This window comes from Nicotiana sylvestris, chromosome 3, assembly GCF_000393655.2.
Source record: "Nicotiana sylvestris chromosome 3, ASM39365v2, whole genome shotgun sequence".
Classification (NCBI taxonomy): Eukaryota; Viridiplantae; Streptophyta; class Magnoliopsida; order Solanales; family Solanaceae; genus Nicotiana; species Nicotiana sylvestris.
This window is the reverse complement of record NC_091059.1, coordinates 104743098-104759080: the sequence shown is the minus strand read 5'-3', so window position 1 is coordinate 104759080 and position 15983 is coordinate 104743098. Positions and strand designations below refer to the sequence as shown.

At 42.2% G+C, this 15983-nt stretch overlaps 1 protein-coding gene across 1 annotated transcript; it reads right to left on the bottom strand.

Moving 5' to 3' along the window:
• Nucleotides 1-3038: 3038 nt before the first annotated feature.
• LOC104210639 (uncharacterized) lies at nucleotides 3039-15657 on the bottom strand. Its single transcript, XM_009759589.2, has 4 exons — nucleotides 15256-15657; nucleotides 14232-14300; nucleotides 4279-4777; nucleotides 3039-4030 (listed from the first exon to the last, which is right to left on the bottom strand). Exons 1-4 carry the CDS (start codon nucleotides 15655-15657, stop codon nucleotides 3039-3041), a joined length of 1962 nt encoding a protein of 653 aa, XP_009757891.2.
• Nucleotides 15658-15983: the final 326 nt, after the last annotated feature.

Below are 15983 nucleotides of genomic sequence, written 5' to 3'. Positions count from 1 at the left end.
CAAATCGAGATTTATTCGCATCTCTTCCTTATTTGATTCTTTGATTTCTAGGGTGTACCTTGTACTTGGTTCACCTATATCAATTGGGATTAAGGCTTCGGCACCATACACAAGTGAGAATGGAGTCTCTCCCGTACCTGTTTTTGATGTCATTCGATAAGCCCATAAAACTCCCGGTAACACTTCTGGCCACTCACCTTTTGACTCCTCTAATATTTTCTTCAAGTTATTAATAATAACTTTGTTTGTCGATTCAGCTTGTCCATTAGCCACAGGATAATAATTTGTTGAAGTTATCCTTTTAATCTACCAACTCTGAAAGAATTCTGTGATTTTCGCACCTATGAACTGCAGGCCATTGTCACATACGATTTCTTTTGGAACTCCAAACAGGCATATAATGTTTCGCCAAAAAAGTCCCTGACTTCTTTTTCCCGCACCTGCTTGAAGGCACCTGCTTCTACCCACTTGGTAAAATAATCTGTTAATACTAATAAAAATCATACCTTTCCTTTGGCTTGCGGTAATGGGCCCATGATATCCATCCCCCACTTCATAAAAAGCTATGGTGAAATAACCGGATGTAATAGCTCTGATAGGCGATGCATGTTGTTGCCATATCGTTGGCATTTATCACACTTAACCACAAAACTTTCCACATCTTCTTCCATTTTTTGGCCATTAATATCTTGCTCTAATTATAGTTTTTACTAAGTATCTTCCTCTTGCATGATTTCCACAGTGTCCCTCATATACTTCTCTCATCACATAATCTATTTGAGAAGGTCCGAGGCATCTTTCTAAAGGCCCACCGAATATTTTTTGATACAGGTTGCCATGATCCAAACAATAACGGGCAGCTTTTCGTCGAAGTGACTGAGCTTTTTTCTTATCTTCAGGTAGAATCCCGTACTGCAAAAAACTAACGATCTCGTTTCTCCAATCCCAAGTTAAATAATTGAAATTTAATTCGTTAGTTTCCTGATCAAGTGCCGAATAAAACAAATGTATTACGGAAGCATTCTCTTCGTTTGTTACTTCTGCAACGGATGCGAGATTAGCCAACGCATCTACTTCGACATTTTCCTCCTTAGGTATTTGCCCGATTTTCTAAGTTTGGAATTGTCTGATTAGGTCTCGTGCTTTTCCAAATACAAGTTTCGAGTCACTTTTGATTATAATCTGCGTTATTCCGAGTTCTTGTGCCAATACCAGACATGCAATTACAGCTTCATATTTTGTTTCATTGTTAGTAATGTGATGACACTTTATTGCCTGCCTTATGGTTTCTCCTGAAGGTGGGATAAGAAAATTGCTTAAACCCTCTCCTTTAACATTCGAGGAGCCATCAGTTAATAGGATCCAGGTGCCCGTATTAGACCCATTGAACACCTGTAGTTCCTTTTTTGCTTCAGGTACTATCCCTGAGCTGAAGTCTGCCATGAAATCTGCTAAAACCTGTGATTTTATTGCAGTTCTAGGTTGATATGTGATATCATATTCACTAAGCTCTATAGCCACTTGGCTAATCTACCTGATAGTTCTTGCTTATGCAATATATTTCTTAAGGGGTAAGCGGTCACTACAGAGATAAGGTGACACTAAAATAAGGCCTCAACTTTCTAGATGCCATGATTAGTGCTAAAGCAAGTTTTTCTAAATGAGGATATCGAGTTTAAGCATCCAATAAAGATTTGCTAAACATAATAAATTGGAGATTATTTGTCTTTGTCTTCACGTACTAACACTGCACTTACCGCCATTTCTGATACAACGAGATAGATGAGTAGCCTTTCTTCATCCTTTGGTTTAGCTAGAAACGTTAGGTTTGACAAGTATGCTTTTAGATTTTTGAGTGCATGTTGACATTCCTCAGTCCACTCAAATTGGCTTTGCTTTTTCAACACTGAAAAGAACTTAAAACTTTTCTCCGAAGATTTAGAAATAAATCTTCCCAAAGATGCTATCCTGCCTATCAACCTTTGCACCTCTTTTTTGCTCGTGAGTATGTCTGATATTTCTTCAATGGGTTTGATCTGTGAAGGGTTTACTTTTATTCCTCGGTTAGAAATAAGGAAATCTAAAAACTTACCTGAAGACACGCCAAATGCACACTTTTCGGGATTTAACTTCATATTGAACTTGCGGAAAATTTGAAAAGTATATGACAAATGTTGGATATGATCCCCCGCTTGTGTTGACTTTACTAGCATGTCATCGATGTAGACTTCCATAGTTTTTCTCAGGTGTTCTTGAAACATTTTTGTTACTAACCTCTAGTACGTGGCTCCGACATTCTTTGGGCCGAAAGGCATGACTTTATAACAATAAGTCCCCATGTTTGTAATAAAGGAGGTTTTTTCCTCATCTAAAGGATCCATTTTTATCTGATTATACCTGAATAGGCATCTAAGAATTCAACAATTAATGTCATGTAGTAGCATCAATTAGTTGATCTATATGCGGTAAAGGAAAAGAGTTTTTAGGACAAGCTTTATTCAAGTTAGTATAATCTACACAAACTCGCCATTTCCCATTCTTTTTTGGTATCACTATAGTATTAGTTAGCCAATTAGGATATTTTACCTCTCATATAGACCCGATTTTTAAAAGTTTTTGTACATCATCTTGAATCACCTGATTTTTGAAGGATCCTTGCTTCCTTTTCTTTTGTTTGACGGGTGGATATGATGGATCTTCATTTAGCTTATGGGTCATCTCCTCCGGTGGTATACCTATCATATCTGAATGCGACCAAGCAAAGTAGTATGCATTAGCTTTTAGGAATTCAATTAACTTACCTTTCATTTCTGCACTCAGGTTGGTTCCGATGTAAACTTTTCTATCCGACCAATGTATAAACGGTAGCACTGCTTCGAGTTCTTATATTATTGTTTTGATGTTTTCATTCTCTTCTAGCTCTTGAATGATATCAGGCCTTGAACCTATATCCATTTGCCCATCTCCAGTTGAGGTTTGTGCTACTAAATCCTCAACTGAATTCTGTAATTGTTATTTTTTGTATGCAATATCGTTCTTTATGCTCGAATCTGCCACTGTATTGTTACTTCTAGAAGCCTGTTGATCACCATGGATTTGTTAATCCACCATTGTGAAGGGAACTTAATAACCTGATGTAAAGTAGATGGAACAACGTCCATATCATGAATCCAAGGTCTGCCGAGAATCATATTATACCCCATATCTGTATCTATCACTTGAAATTTTGTATCTTTGACAACTCCTTCTGTAAATGTAGTAAGCATTATTTCCCCTTTTGTAACAATGTTTGAATTGTCGAATCTAGATAAGGTACGTGCTTTGGGCACCATTTTGTCATCAGCTTGCATCTCGTTTACCACTCTTAAAAGAATGATATTTACGAAGCTACCTGGATCAATCAAAATTTGTTTCACATTAGTATCATGCACAAGTAAATATATTACCAGTGAATCGTTGTAAGGGATCATCACGCCATCTGCGCCTACATCATCAAACGTTATGTTGTCTTTTTCCAAAACTTGGCGAACTCGCTTTTTGTGGGTAACCGTGACTTTTGATGTCTTTTTTGCAGCCGTATATGTCACACCGTTGACCTCCTCTCCTATGTTTATCACATTAATCGTTCTCTTTGGTGACGGAGGTTTTGGTGGCTCTTGTCTATTCTCCATATATGTTTGCTTACCCTTCTCACTAAACAAATCGGTTAAATAACCTTGTTTTAACAAATGCTCTATTTCACCTTGTAGCAATCTGTAATCTGCTGTTTTATGACCATGGTCGTTATGAAACTCGCACCAGAAATCTGGATTTCTTCTGTTAGGGTTCGATATCATTTCTTTTGGCCACCGTACCTTATCTCCCATACTTCTTAAAATAGCTACCAACTCAGAAGCGCTAACATTGAAACTGTAATCACCAATATTTGCCTTCGTATTAACATTGCTATCCCGTATATCTGTCTCTTTTCCAAACTTGGATGAAGAACCCGCATCTCTACCTCTTGATCCAGAATCGTACGTCGGGTTTTCTTATTTATAATGTGAATCTCGTCCTGCTGGTCCCATGTAAGGTTCATATCTGTTCTTACCGGACATTTTTCCAGTTTTTGGTCGCCTCAAACTTGTTCTTTCATCTCCTCATGACTGGGTGATGGTGTTTCCTTCTATACGCAGCTTCGTATTGTACCTGTTGAACATCATTCCAAGTTAGCAGGGAATTCTCGTAAGCTTTAGTTGAGCCTCCTCATGGCTTTTAAGCTTTTTTCATTTAAATTACTTGCAAATGCCATGGCCGCCCAGTTATCAAGTATATGCGGTAACATCATTCTTTCACGCTGAAATCTATCCACAAATTCCCTGAGTAGCTCCATATCTCTTTGTATTATTTTGAAGATTCCTTCCATCCTCTTCTCAACTTTTTGAGCTTCCCAATGTGCTTTTACAAATGAATCTGCAAGCTCAGCAAAAGAATCAATAGAATTTTCCGGTAGTGCTCCTTTTGTGATTGTTTCGCCATTTTTTTTGACCAGCACCAATTCAATTTCTTGATTGGTTAAATCATTGCCTTTCACGCCAGTTGTAAATGCAGTTACATGGTCTTGTGGGTTGATTGTTCCATCATACTTCGGAATATCAGGCATCTTAAACTTTTTTGGAATCAGCAAGGGAGCGACACTTGGCTTCCAGGGCTGTTGTAAATATTTGTCAATATCCACTCCTTTAATCACGAGTGACACACCATGTATTTGTTCTATGCGATTATTCTGTTCCTTGAGCTACTTCTACAAAGTTAGTACTAAACTTTGTAAATCAGAATTATTTGGGGTACCTAACCTTCCATCGCGAGATTCGCTGGGAGTTCCTCTGCTGCCTGAATTAGTAAGCCCCGGGCGTGGGTTTTCTATGGTTACAGTATTGTTAGGCTCGGTACTATCTCGTGGGTGTTTCCCTCCCATGCCTTTTCTTATTCTATCATAAAACTGCCACGTGTTACTATATTATTGCCCTTACATGTTATGTCATGTCAGCAGTCTAATATTCCACGTGTAGCTCTTTTTCACCACCAATACATCAGCTTCAGTATTTAATATGCACACTTTGAATTAGGTTGAAGTGCTCAATAAGTACTAGCCCTAGTTGAAGTGTTAAAATGAAAACTAGAGTCAAATTTGAGGGGCCTTCTATATATTTAGCCTAAATTATTTGAAGTTTCCCCTACTAGACCCGGTTCACCGTGAAGAGTTCTCTACCATGTAAAGGAATTGGTTCATAGGAAAAAAGAGAAAATTTTGAAAAACAGCTCTAACATCTAATGATCTAAATGCGGTTCCAGGCACTGCATTACGTGGAGAAGCAAAACTAAGAATTCATAACTAAGTATTAATTTAAGCTTAGTCGTTTAGGAAATATCAAAGGCATATTGTTATAATGTGTAAAAATGTTACGATATTCTTTAAATAGCTTTAGACTTATTGTAACTCATGTATTATTCTCGCGCTAGCTTCGTATAAATATAAGCTAAACATGTACGCAATCGACTCAATCTTTCTTTGGTGATCCTATATATTCCTTCATTCTACGCTCTTTAATATTTAATATTAAAGGCTTTATTCCCATAGAATTTGACTTTCAAAATTTGCCACTCTTTTTATATGATTTTGCAAAAATAGCTTTTCGCTCGTTGGAGCAAGTATTTAGAGTGAAAGTGTCTGTCACTAACGGCGGAGCCAGGATTTTAAGTTTATGGGTTCGGAATTCTAATTTTTTTTTTTTGAGTTATTGGATTTTAAATTAATAATTTATACATATTTAATGAATTTAATAGGATAAATATAAAATTTGAACCGAATTCAACGAAAGCATTAAGCAAGGGCTCACTCCGCACAAGCCTGCCACAACACTCCACTCTACCGGCCAGATTAATTACCATGGGAGATCGGACGCTTACAAGTCACAAGGACGAGGGAAAGGAAGAATTTGCAACTTAAGGCAGGAAAAGAACGAATGTGCTTTCTCAAGTTTCTGGGAGCATGCTTGGGTTTCGGTGTTGGTTTTGCGCCAATCTCCATAGGAATAGAATGAAGGCACCAACTTAGAAGTTGATTGGTATAAATTGTGTCCATTGTCAGTTTCAAACAATAGCTCACCGAGTTGAACTTATAGAACAACTTGAACAACTTATATAATTGTACGGGGCAAAATTGGTTTGTGACAGATGTCGAATGAGAGCATGACACGTGGAACCGAAGGTAAGAAAGAGGCAAGACAAGCAACAACTAATACCGTACACAACGAATGTAATCGACATAGGGTAAATCCCGAAGGGAGCATAGCTAACGGGAGGAGATCAAGAGTTTGTCATCGGATAGCATTCAATAAGGGAATATTCTCTAACATTAAATGAGCGAACGTTGCAGAGAATATTTACATTCATGGCATGCTGTTACATATTCATCAATACCTCTATTATATCATTTAAGAGCTTGATCCTAGGATCTTGTTTCCCTAGGTAAAGCTATAAATAGCAGGCTCAGCAGCCATTATAAGGGATGCAAATTTCTGCAAACATAAGCTATATTTTACTTTTGCTCTCAATTAAACAACTTTATTTGCACTTTATCATTGCATTCACTTTTGCCCTCGAAGGCATTGCGCTCGGAGCCAGGCTTGTCATCTTCTTCAGTTTCAATTGCTAAATCTCGTTTTCAATCTTATCCCTTTATCATTTTTGGATCAAATCAGTTCGCTTGTCTATAAACCACGTAATAAATTTAATTGTACCGTTTTACGGGTAAATAGTTTGGCACTCACCGTGGGATTTAGACATTTGCGTAATTACTTTGATCCTACGTTTATTACTAACTTATTTTGATTCTTTCCGTAGCAAAAAAGACATGGCAGTAATGATGTCAGCATTACGCACAACGTTGAGGGGCACGAAGAATTGTCCCAACATGATGATTCAATCAGCGACACCCATAACGAGGGTGATGAAGCAACCACGGTTCGTGAAGAACGGTACCCTTGTTATGTGCAGGAGCCAACTCCCGATGATGCGGAGGAAACATGTCATGGAAATAATAAAAAATCTTAAGACAACAGCAAAAAGCAATTACAAAACACCTCTCAAGGCAGGATCGGGTGATGATGAAGTTGAAACAAGCTTTGTCAGATGCCTCCAATAACGCGAACGAAAGAGGCCTGGTTCCTCCCAGTGCTCCTATAAACCAAACGGCTTAGAGGGTCGACGACAACACCCCAAGAGGTGAGGACGGTTTCGACAAAGCTGGAGGGACCGGTAGAGGATCTGAAAACAACAACGGGAATAATCCCCTCAAAATCGAGCTCATGGGGTTTATGAGAGAAATGAACGAACGAATGGATCAAAATGCAAAGGAGTTTCATGCTCAGATGGATCATATTCCGAGCGTACCAATATTAAAAGGCCCTGATTCTAAAAAATACACACAATTGCCGTTTAAATTGAGCGCAACACCAGAGTTAATTCCGAAGGGGTTCAAGATGCTGGACATACCAAAGTACGATGCGACTTGAGATCCACAGGAGCATATCACAACCTACACTATGACTGTGAAAGAGAACGATTTGGCTCAGAATGAGATCAAGCCGGTCTTGCTGAAAATGTTTAGTGAAACCCTCACAAAAGGGGCCCTGACATGATATTCTCTTCTATCCAAGCATTCAATTGACTCTTTTGAGATGCTTGCAAACTCGTTCATTAAAGCCCATGCAGGGGCAAGGAAGGGTCAATCTAGAAAGGTGGATATATTCACGATTGCACAGGGCGAGTCTCAATTGCTACGAGAGTTCCTGATCCAGTTCCAGGTGAGAGGATGTTGTTACCGGTGGTACCAGATGAGTGGCGGCGGAGGCATTCACAAAGGGTCTAAATCTGTTGAGCTCCGACGCCTCCCGAAAGCTGAAGGAAAGCCTACTCGAGTTTCAAGCAACCACATGGGTTGATGTCCATAATTGTTACGAGTCAAAAATAAGGATAGAAGACAATCAGCTTCAGTTCCCGGTAACAACCAAAAGACGAGGTCGAGACAAAAACCAGGACAAGTTCAAAATCGACTTTGATATGGATTGGCGGTCCTCTAAAGGTCATTTTCTGCCGTATGAAAGAACCGAGGGACGCAGCAGTAAAGGGTTTCCGTCCTCGGATAGGTTTTCTCCTGATAAAAGGACCGATCATGGCAAGAATAACTGGTCATTACAAGAGAAGGGGCTACCAGGGCCCGGGACTCCACATATCCTAGGTTATCAGATTATAACTTCAACATCAGCTTAGTAGAGTTGGTATCGGAAATGAGGAATATCAAATAAGCACGGTTCTCGAAGCCAATCAGATCCGATCCAAGTAGAGGGATCCCGTTTACGGTTTGAATACCATGGGAATCACGGTAATAGAACTGGGGACTATCAACATTCGCGAAGAGGTGGCGACATTACTGAAAAATGGCCATCTTAGGAAATTTTTAAGTGATCAAGCCAAGAACAACTACGACCAAAGCAGGGACAACGAAGAGCCTTCGAAGCCGGCAGAAGATTCCCCTCAGTTGATTATCAACATGATTTTCGGGGGAGATGAAGTCGACAGTGTAACCTTCTCAGCGGCCAAGAAAACAAAGATATTGGTAACTCACAACAAGAGACTCCGGGATGTCGTAGAGGATGACATCACCTTCATAGAGGAAGATGCTGACGGACTTCTCCTGCCACACAATGACTGTCACGACCCGGATTTCCCAGCCTCGGGAGTCGTGATGGCACCTACTAATGTGAACTAGGCAAGCTAATCCTTAACAGCTTACTTCATTAACAAATCACTTCTTTTAACGATTATCAGTGATAGCATGAAAACAGCGGAATTTAAAAAATGTACGGAAGACTTAAATTAAAGAAACTAAACAATAATATGGAAATCAACATATGCCTCTACCCAAGAACTGGTGTCACATTACTCACAAACTTCTAAGAGTACTAAATACAATCATTTGAAAGAAAAATATAAACTGTTTGTCTCGAATACATGAGATAACTGACTGAAATAAAGATAGAGGTGACGCCAGGCCTGCGGACGTTTGCAAGGCTACCTCGGTGTCTCACTGGACTGAAAGCTGGCTCCCGCGCTACTACTGCTATCCAAGACCTGGATCTGTGCAAAAGAGCTTAGAGTGTAGTATCAGCACAACCGACCTCATGTGCTGGCAAGTGTCTGGCCTAACCCCGGTGAGGTAGTAACGAGGCTAGGACCAGACTCCAGATAAACCTGTTCAGTTATATTCTATATGGCGGAAAAGTAAACAGGTAATGAACACTCAAAGCTGGGAAAGGGGAAACATGCTTTGGGGGTAGTAGATAAAACAGAATATCAAGGAATAGTAAGGAAACTACAATTTAACTTCTAACACGGATAAAGAGAAATAAGGCAACTTTCACTTTCAGTTTCATCTTGTTGTAGGCGTGCAACCCGATCCAATTTTCTTATATCTTGTGGTAGGCGTATCACCCGCTCCCATTTCAGTATATCTTATGGTAGGTGTACCACCCGCTCCCATTTTATTATATCCCATGGTAGGCATACCACCCGCTCCCATTTCATTATATCTTGTGGTAGGCATACCACCTGCTCCCATTTCATTATATCTCGTGGTAGGCGTACCACCCGCTCCCATTTCATTATATCTTGTGGTAGGCGTACCACCTGCTCCCTTTTATATTTCATCACACAATCACAAGAAATTCCGGCAAGGGAACATAAATAATATAATAACTTCCCGGCAAGGGAACACAATAATGTTATAATTTTCCCTGCAAGGGAACAACAATATTGAATTAGTCATCCCGGCAAGGGAGAATCAGCTATAACCAACCTTAACTAAACTTGTACTCAGTTCAATTATTGAAAATGCTCAATCATAGAAGATCATTAAGTAAAGCACCCAAGTGTCATTTAAGAACACAACAACTTTCAATTTAAGACTCACGGTCATGTTTGACACCAACGTATAGATACTCGTCACCATGCCTATATGTCGTACTCAACAAGAAACAAGTAGCAAGTATGAATCAACTCCTAATCCCTCAAGCTAGGGTTAGACCAAACACTTACCTCGATGCCTTGATCATCACTCAAGTCTCAACTATAGCTTTACCCCTTGATTCCACCACCAATCCACTCGAATCTAGTCACAAGTTACTTAATTACATCAATAAGTGCTAAATGAATCAACCCCAATGCTTGAAAATGAGTTTTATAAAGTTTTACCCAAAAGTCAGAAATTACCCCTCGGGCCCACGTGGTCGAAACCCGAGGTTCGGACCAAAACCCGATTACCCATTCCCCCACGAATCCAAATATATAATTTGTTTTAAAATCGGACCTCAAATTGAGGTCCAAATCCCCAATTTTAGAAAACCTAGGTTCTACACAAAATACCCAATTTTCCCCATGAAAATCTTTGATTTGAAGTTGAAATCATGTTAAAAGATATTAAGGAGTGAAGAAAATGAGTTAGAAATCACTTACCAATGTTTTGGAGAAAAAAGGTTTGAAAAATCGCCTCTTATGTTTTGGGGTTTTGAAAAGTGACAAATAACTGAAATTCCTGTTTATTTATATCCCTCTTAGACTCCCAGTGCGGACCGCATCAAATGGACCGGGGCCGCACAGCCTCCACCGTGGACCGCACAAAGGCGACCGCGGCCGCGTCGGCCCCTCCCTGAAGACCTGCAGTTCAGCACCCTGGGCGGACCGCACAAAGGCGATTGCGGCCGCACAGCCTCCACCGCGGACCGCACAAAGGAGACCGCGGCCGCGCTGGCCCCTCCGCAGTCGCACGCAATTTCTCGCGGACCGCACTAGAGGGTTCAGAGACTGCAACTTCCCGAACCTGCAACATCTAACTTTCTAAGCCTAAGGTATTCTGGAGCCTACTCGAAACTCACCCGAGCCCTCGAAACTCCAACCCAAGTATACGCACAACCTCAAAAACATCCTACAGACATATTCGTGTACAAAAATGACCAAAATAACATCACGAGCATCGAATTAAACCTCGAGATCAATAAAATTTCTCAAAACTCTTGTAAACATCAAATTTCTCAATTAAGGTCTGGATCACGTCAAACGACGTCCGTTTTTAACCAAATTTCACAGGAATGGCTTAAGTCATAAATAAGACCTGTACCGGGCGCCAGAACCAAAATACGGGCCCGATACCATTGCTTTCTAATCAGTTTTCACTTCAAATTTCCTTAAACAATTTAGGAAAATAATTTCACTTAAAAATTCATTTCTCAGGCTAAGGACCTCGGATTCCGATTCCGGGCATACGCCCAAGTCCCATATTTTCCTACGGACCCTCCGGGACCATCAAATCACGGGTCCGGTTTCGTTTACCCAAAATATTGACCGAAGTCAAATTTATTCATTTTAAAGTCAAGACTTAACATTTTCACAGAATTTCATATTTAAGCTTTCCGGCTACGCGCCCTGACTGCGCATGCAAATCGAAGCGACTCTAAATGAGGTTTTCAAGGCCTCGGAAACATATAATGGGTAAGAAAATAGGTGATGACCCTTTGGGTCGTCACATTCTCCACCTCTAAAACAATCGTTCGTCCTCGAACGGAAAGAAGAAGGAAGTACCTGAGTCGGGGAATAAATGAGGATAACGGCTCCGCATATCGAACACGGACTCCCAGGTCGATACCTCAGGAGGCTGACCTCTCCACTGAACACGAACCGAAGTAAAACTCTTCGATATCAACTGAGGAACCTGCCAGTCTAGAATAGCCACTGGCTCATCCTCATAAGACAAGTCTCTGTCCAACTGGGCAGTACTGAAATCTAACACGTGGGATGGATCGCCGTGATACTTCCGAAGCATGAACACATGAAATACTGGATGCACGGCTGGTAAGCTAGGCGGCAATGCAAGTCTATAAGCCACTTCTCCCACTCGATCAAGAATCTCAAATGGACCAATGAACCTAGGGCTAAGCTTTCCCTTCTTCCCGAATCTCATCACGCCCTTCATAAGCGACACTCAGAGCAATACCCGATCACCAACCATAAAAGCCAGATCTCGAACTTTGCGGTCTGCATAACTCTTTTGCCTGGACTGAGCCGTACAAAGCCTCTCCTGAATGATCCTGACCTGGTCCAAGGCCTCCTAAACCAGATCCGTACCCAACAACCGAGCCTCCCTCGGCTCAAACCATCCAACCGGAGATCGACATCGACTACCATACAAAGCCTCATAAGGAGCCATTTGGATACTCGACTGGTAGCTGTTATTGTAGGCAAACTCTGCTAAAGGCAAAAACTGATCCCATGAACCTCCAAAATCAATGACAACAAGCCGGAGCATATCCTCCAGAATCTGAATAGTCCGCTCAGACTGGCCGTCCGTCTGGGGATGAAATGTTGTACTCAACTCCACTTGAGTGCCCAACTCTCGCTGAATTGCTCTCCAGAAATGCGAGGTAAACTGCATACCTCGGTCCAAAATAATAGACACAGGCACACCATGAAGGTGAACAATCTCCCGGATATAGATCTCAGCTAACCTCTCGGATGAATAGGAGACTGCCACAGGAATGAAATGCGCTGACTTGGTCAGCCTATCAACAATGACCCAAACTGCGTCGAACTTCTTCCGAGTCAGCGGAAGTCCAGTAATGAAGTCCATAGTGATACGCTCCCACTTCCACTCGGGAAGCTCAATCCTCTGAAATAATCCACCAGGCCTCTAATGCTCATACTTAACCTGCTGACAATTCAAACATCGAGCCACATATGCAACAATATCCTTCTTCATTCTACGCTACCAATAATGCTACCGTAAATCCTGATACATTTTTGCGGCGCCTGGATGAATAGAGTACCGGGAACTATGGGCCTCCCCTAAAATCAACTCTCGGAGCCCATCCACATTAGGCACACAAACTCGCCCCTGCAATCTCAAAACTCCATCATCACCTAAGGTAACCTACTTGGCACCTTCACACTGCACTGTGTCTCTAAGGACACACAAATGGGGATCATCAAACTGTTGATCACGGATACGCTCTAATAATAAAGATCGAGCAACCGTGCAAACTAATACTTGGCTAGGCTCATAGGTATCCAATCTCACAAATCGATTGGCCAAAGCCTGAACATCCAACGCAAGCAGCCTCTCACCGACCGGAATATAAGCAAGACTCCCATGCTGGCTGACTTTCTACTCAGAGCATCAGCCACCACGTTGGCCTTTCCCGGGTGATATAAGATAGTGATATAATAATCCTTCAACAACTCCAACCATCTCCTCTGCCTCAAATTCAACTCCTTTTGCTTGAACAAATACTGAAGACTCTTGTGATCGTGAACACCTCGCATGCCACGCCATACAGATAATGCCTTTAAATCTTCAATGCGTGAACAATGGCTGCCAACTCTAAATCATGGAATGGATAGTTCTTCTCATGAATCTTCAACTGCCTCGAAGCATAGGCAATGACCTTGCCATCCTGCATCAACTTTGCACCAAGCCCAATACGGGAAGCATCACAATAAACTGTGTAAGGCCCTGAACCTGTGGGTAAAACCAACACCGGTGCGGTAGTCAGAGTTGTCTTGAGCTTCTGTAAGCTCGCCTCACACTTGTCCGACCATCTGAACTGGGCACCCTTCTGGGTCAACCTGGTCATCAGGGCTGTAATAGATGAGAACCCCTCCACAAACCGACGATAGTAGCCTGCCAATCCCAAGAAACTCTGAATCTCTATAGCTGATGTTGGTCTAGGCTAGTTCTTGACTGCCTCAATCTTCTTCGGATCAACCTGAATACCCTCTACTGATACAACATGACCCAGAAATGCAACTAAACGCAGCCAAAACTCACACTTCGAGAACTTAGCATATAACTGACTATCCTTCAGAGTCTGAAGAACCACTCTGAGATGCTGCTCGTGCTCCTCCTAGCTACGAGAATATATAAAAATATCATCAATAAAGACTATTACGAACAAGTCCAAATAAGGCCTAAACACTCGGTTCATCAAATCCATAAAAGCTGCTGGGGCATTTGTCAACCCAAATGACATGACCAAGAACTCATAATGCCTGTACCGAGTGCGGAAAGCTGTCGTAGGGACATCGGATGCCCTAATCCTCAACTGATGGTAGCCAGATCTCAAGTCGATCTTTGAAAATACCTTGGCACCCTGAAGCTGATCGAACAAATCATTGATCCTCAATAGTGGATACTTATTCTTGATGGTGACCTTGTTCAATTGCAGTAATCAATGCACATTCTCATCGAACCATCCTTTTTCTTAACAAACAACATTGGCGCATCCCAAGGCAAAACACTGGGTCTAATGAAACCCTTCTCAAGCAAGTCCTACAACTGCTCCTTCAACTCTTTCAACTCAGGCGGGGCCATGTGATACGGCAGAATAAAAATGGGTTGAGTGCCCGGAGCCAAATCAATGCAAAAGTCAATATCCCTGTCGGGCGGCATACCCGGCAGGTCTAAAGAGAATACCTCAGGAAACTCACAAACCACGGGCACAGAATCAATAGAGGAAACCTTCGCACTAGAATCACAAATATAAGATAAATAGTCCAAGCACCCCTTCTCGACCATATGCCAAGCCTTCACATAAGAAATGACGCTATAGGTAGAATGACCAGAAGTCCCTCTCCACTCTAAACGAGGCATACCCGATAAAGCTAAGGTCACAGTCTTGGCATGACAGTCCAAGATAGCGTGGTAAGGTGAGAGCCAGTCCATCCCCAATATGACATCGAAATTGACTTTGTCTAGAAGCAACAAATCCACACGAGTCTCAAGACCTCAATCACAATTACACAAGAGCGATAGACTCGATCTACCACAATAGAATCACCCACCGGCGTGGACACAAAAACAGGAATACTCAACGAATCACTAGGCATGAACAGATACAGTGCAAAATAGGATGACACATACGAGTATATAGACCCTGGATAAAATAACATTGAAGCATCTCTATCACAAACCAAAACCGTACCTTTAATAACAGCATCTGAAGCATCAACCTCGGGCCTGACTGGGAGAGCATAACATCGGGGTTGGGCCCCACCACCCCTGAACTACCTCTCTGGGACGGCCTGCTGCTGGCTGACCTCCACCTCTGGCGGCCAAAGCTCCACCTCTAGGATCTCTACCTCCACCTGTAGCACCTCTACCCCCACCTCTAGTTGGCTGGGCTGTGGAACATCTGGTGCCTGAACCATAGCACGGGAACCCTGATGCGAAGAACTGCTCGAAGCCCCAGGGCAATACCTAGCAATGTGCCTCGTGTTGCCACAAGTAAAACAAGCCCTTGGCTGCTGGGGCTGACAACCCTGAAAACTCTGAAGAGGTGGTGCACTGATAGGTGCTGGTGGTGCACTGAAGGACTGCTGATCAGAATACTGAATCAGAGGACCACGGCGACCTGAAGCACCGTGAAAAGCCTGTAGAGCTGACTGAAAGGGCCTAGGAGGATGGCCTCTACCATATGAATCTCTACCTTCAGACGAGGTACCCCTGAATCTGCCTAAATGATGGGGCCTCTTATCTGACCCCTGACCACCTCCATGTGATAGAACCATCTCAACTCTGCGGGCCACATTGGCCGCCTCCTGAAAAGTAATCTCACTCCCGGCCTCTTTGGCCATCTGAAGACGAATCGGCTGAATAAGACCGTCGATAAACCTCCTCACCCTCTCTCTCTCTCTCGGTAGGAAGTATGACAAGAGCATGGCGAGCTAAGTCGATGAACCTGGTCTCATACTGGGTGACCATCATGGAACCCTACTGGAGGCGCTCGAACTGCCTCCGATAGGCCTCTCTCTGAGTAACAGGGAGAAACTTCTCCAGAAACAATACTGTAAACTGCTCCCAAGTCAAAGATGGAGACCCGGCTGTCCTAGCTAAG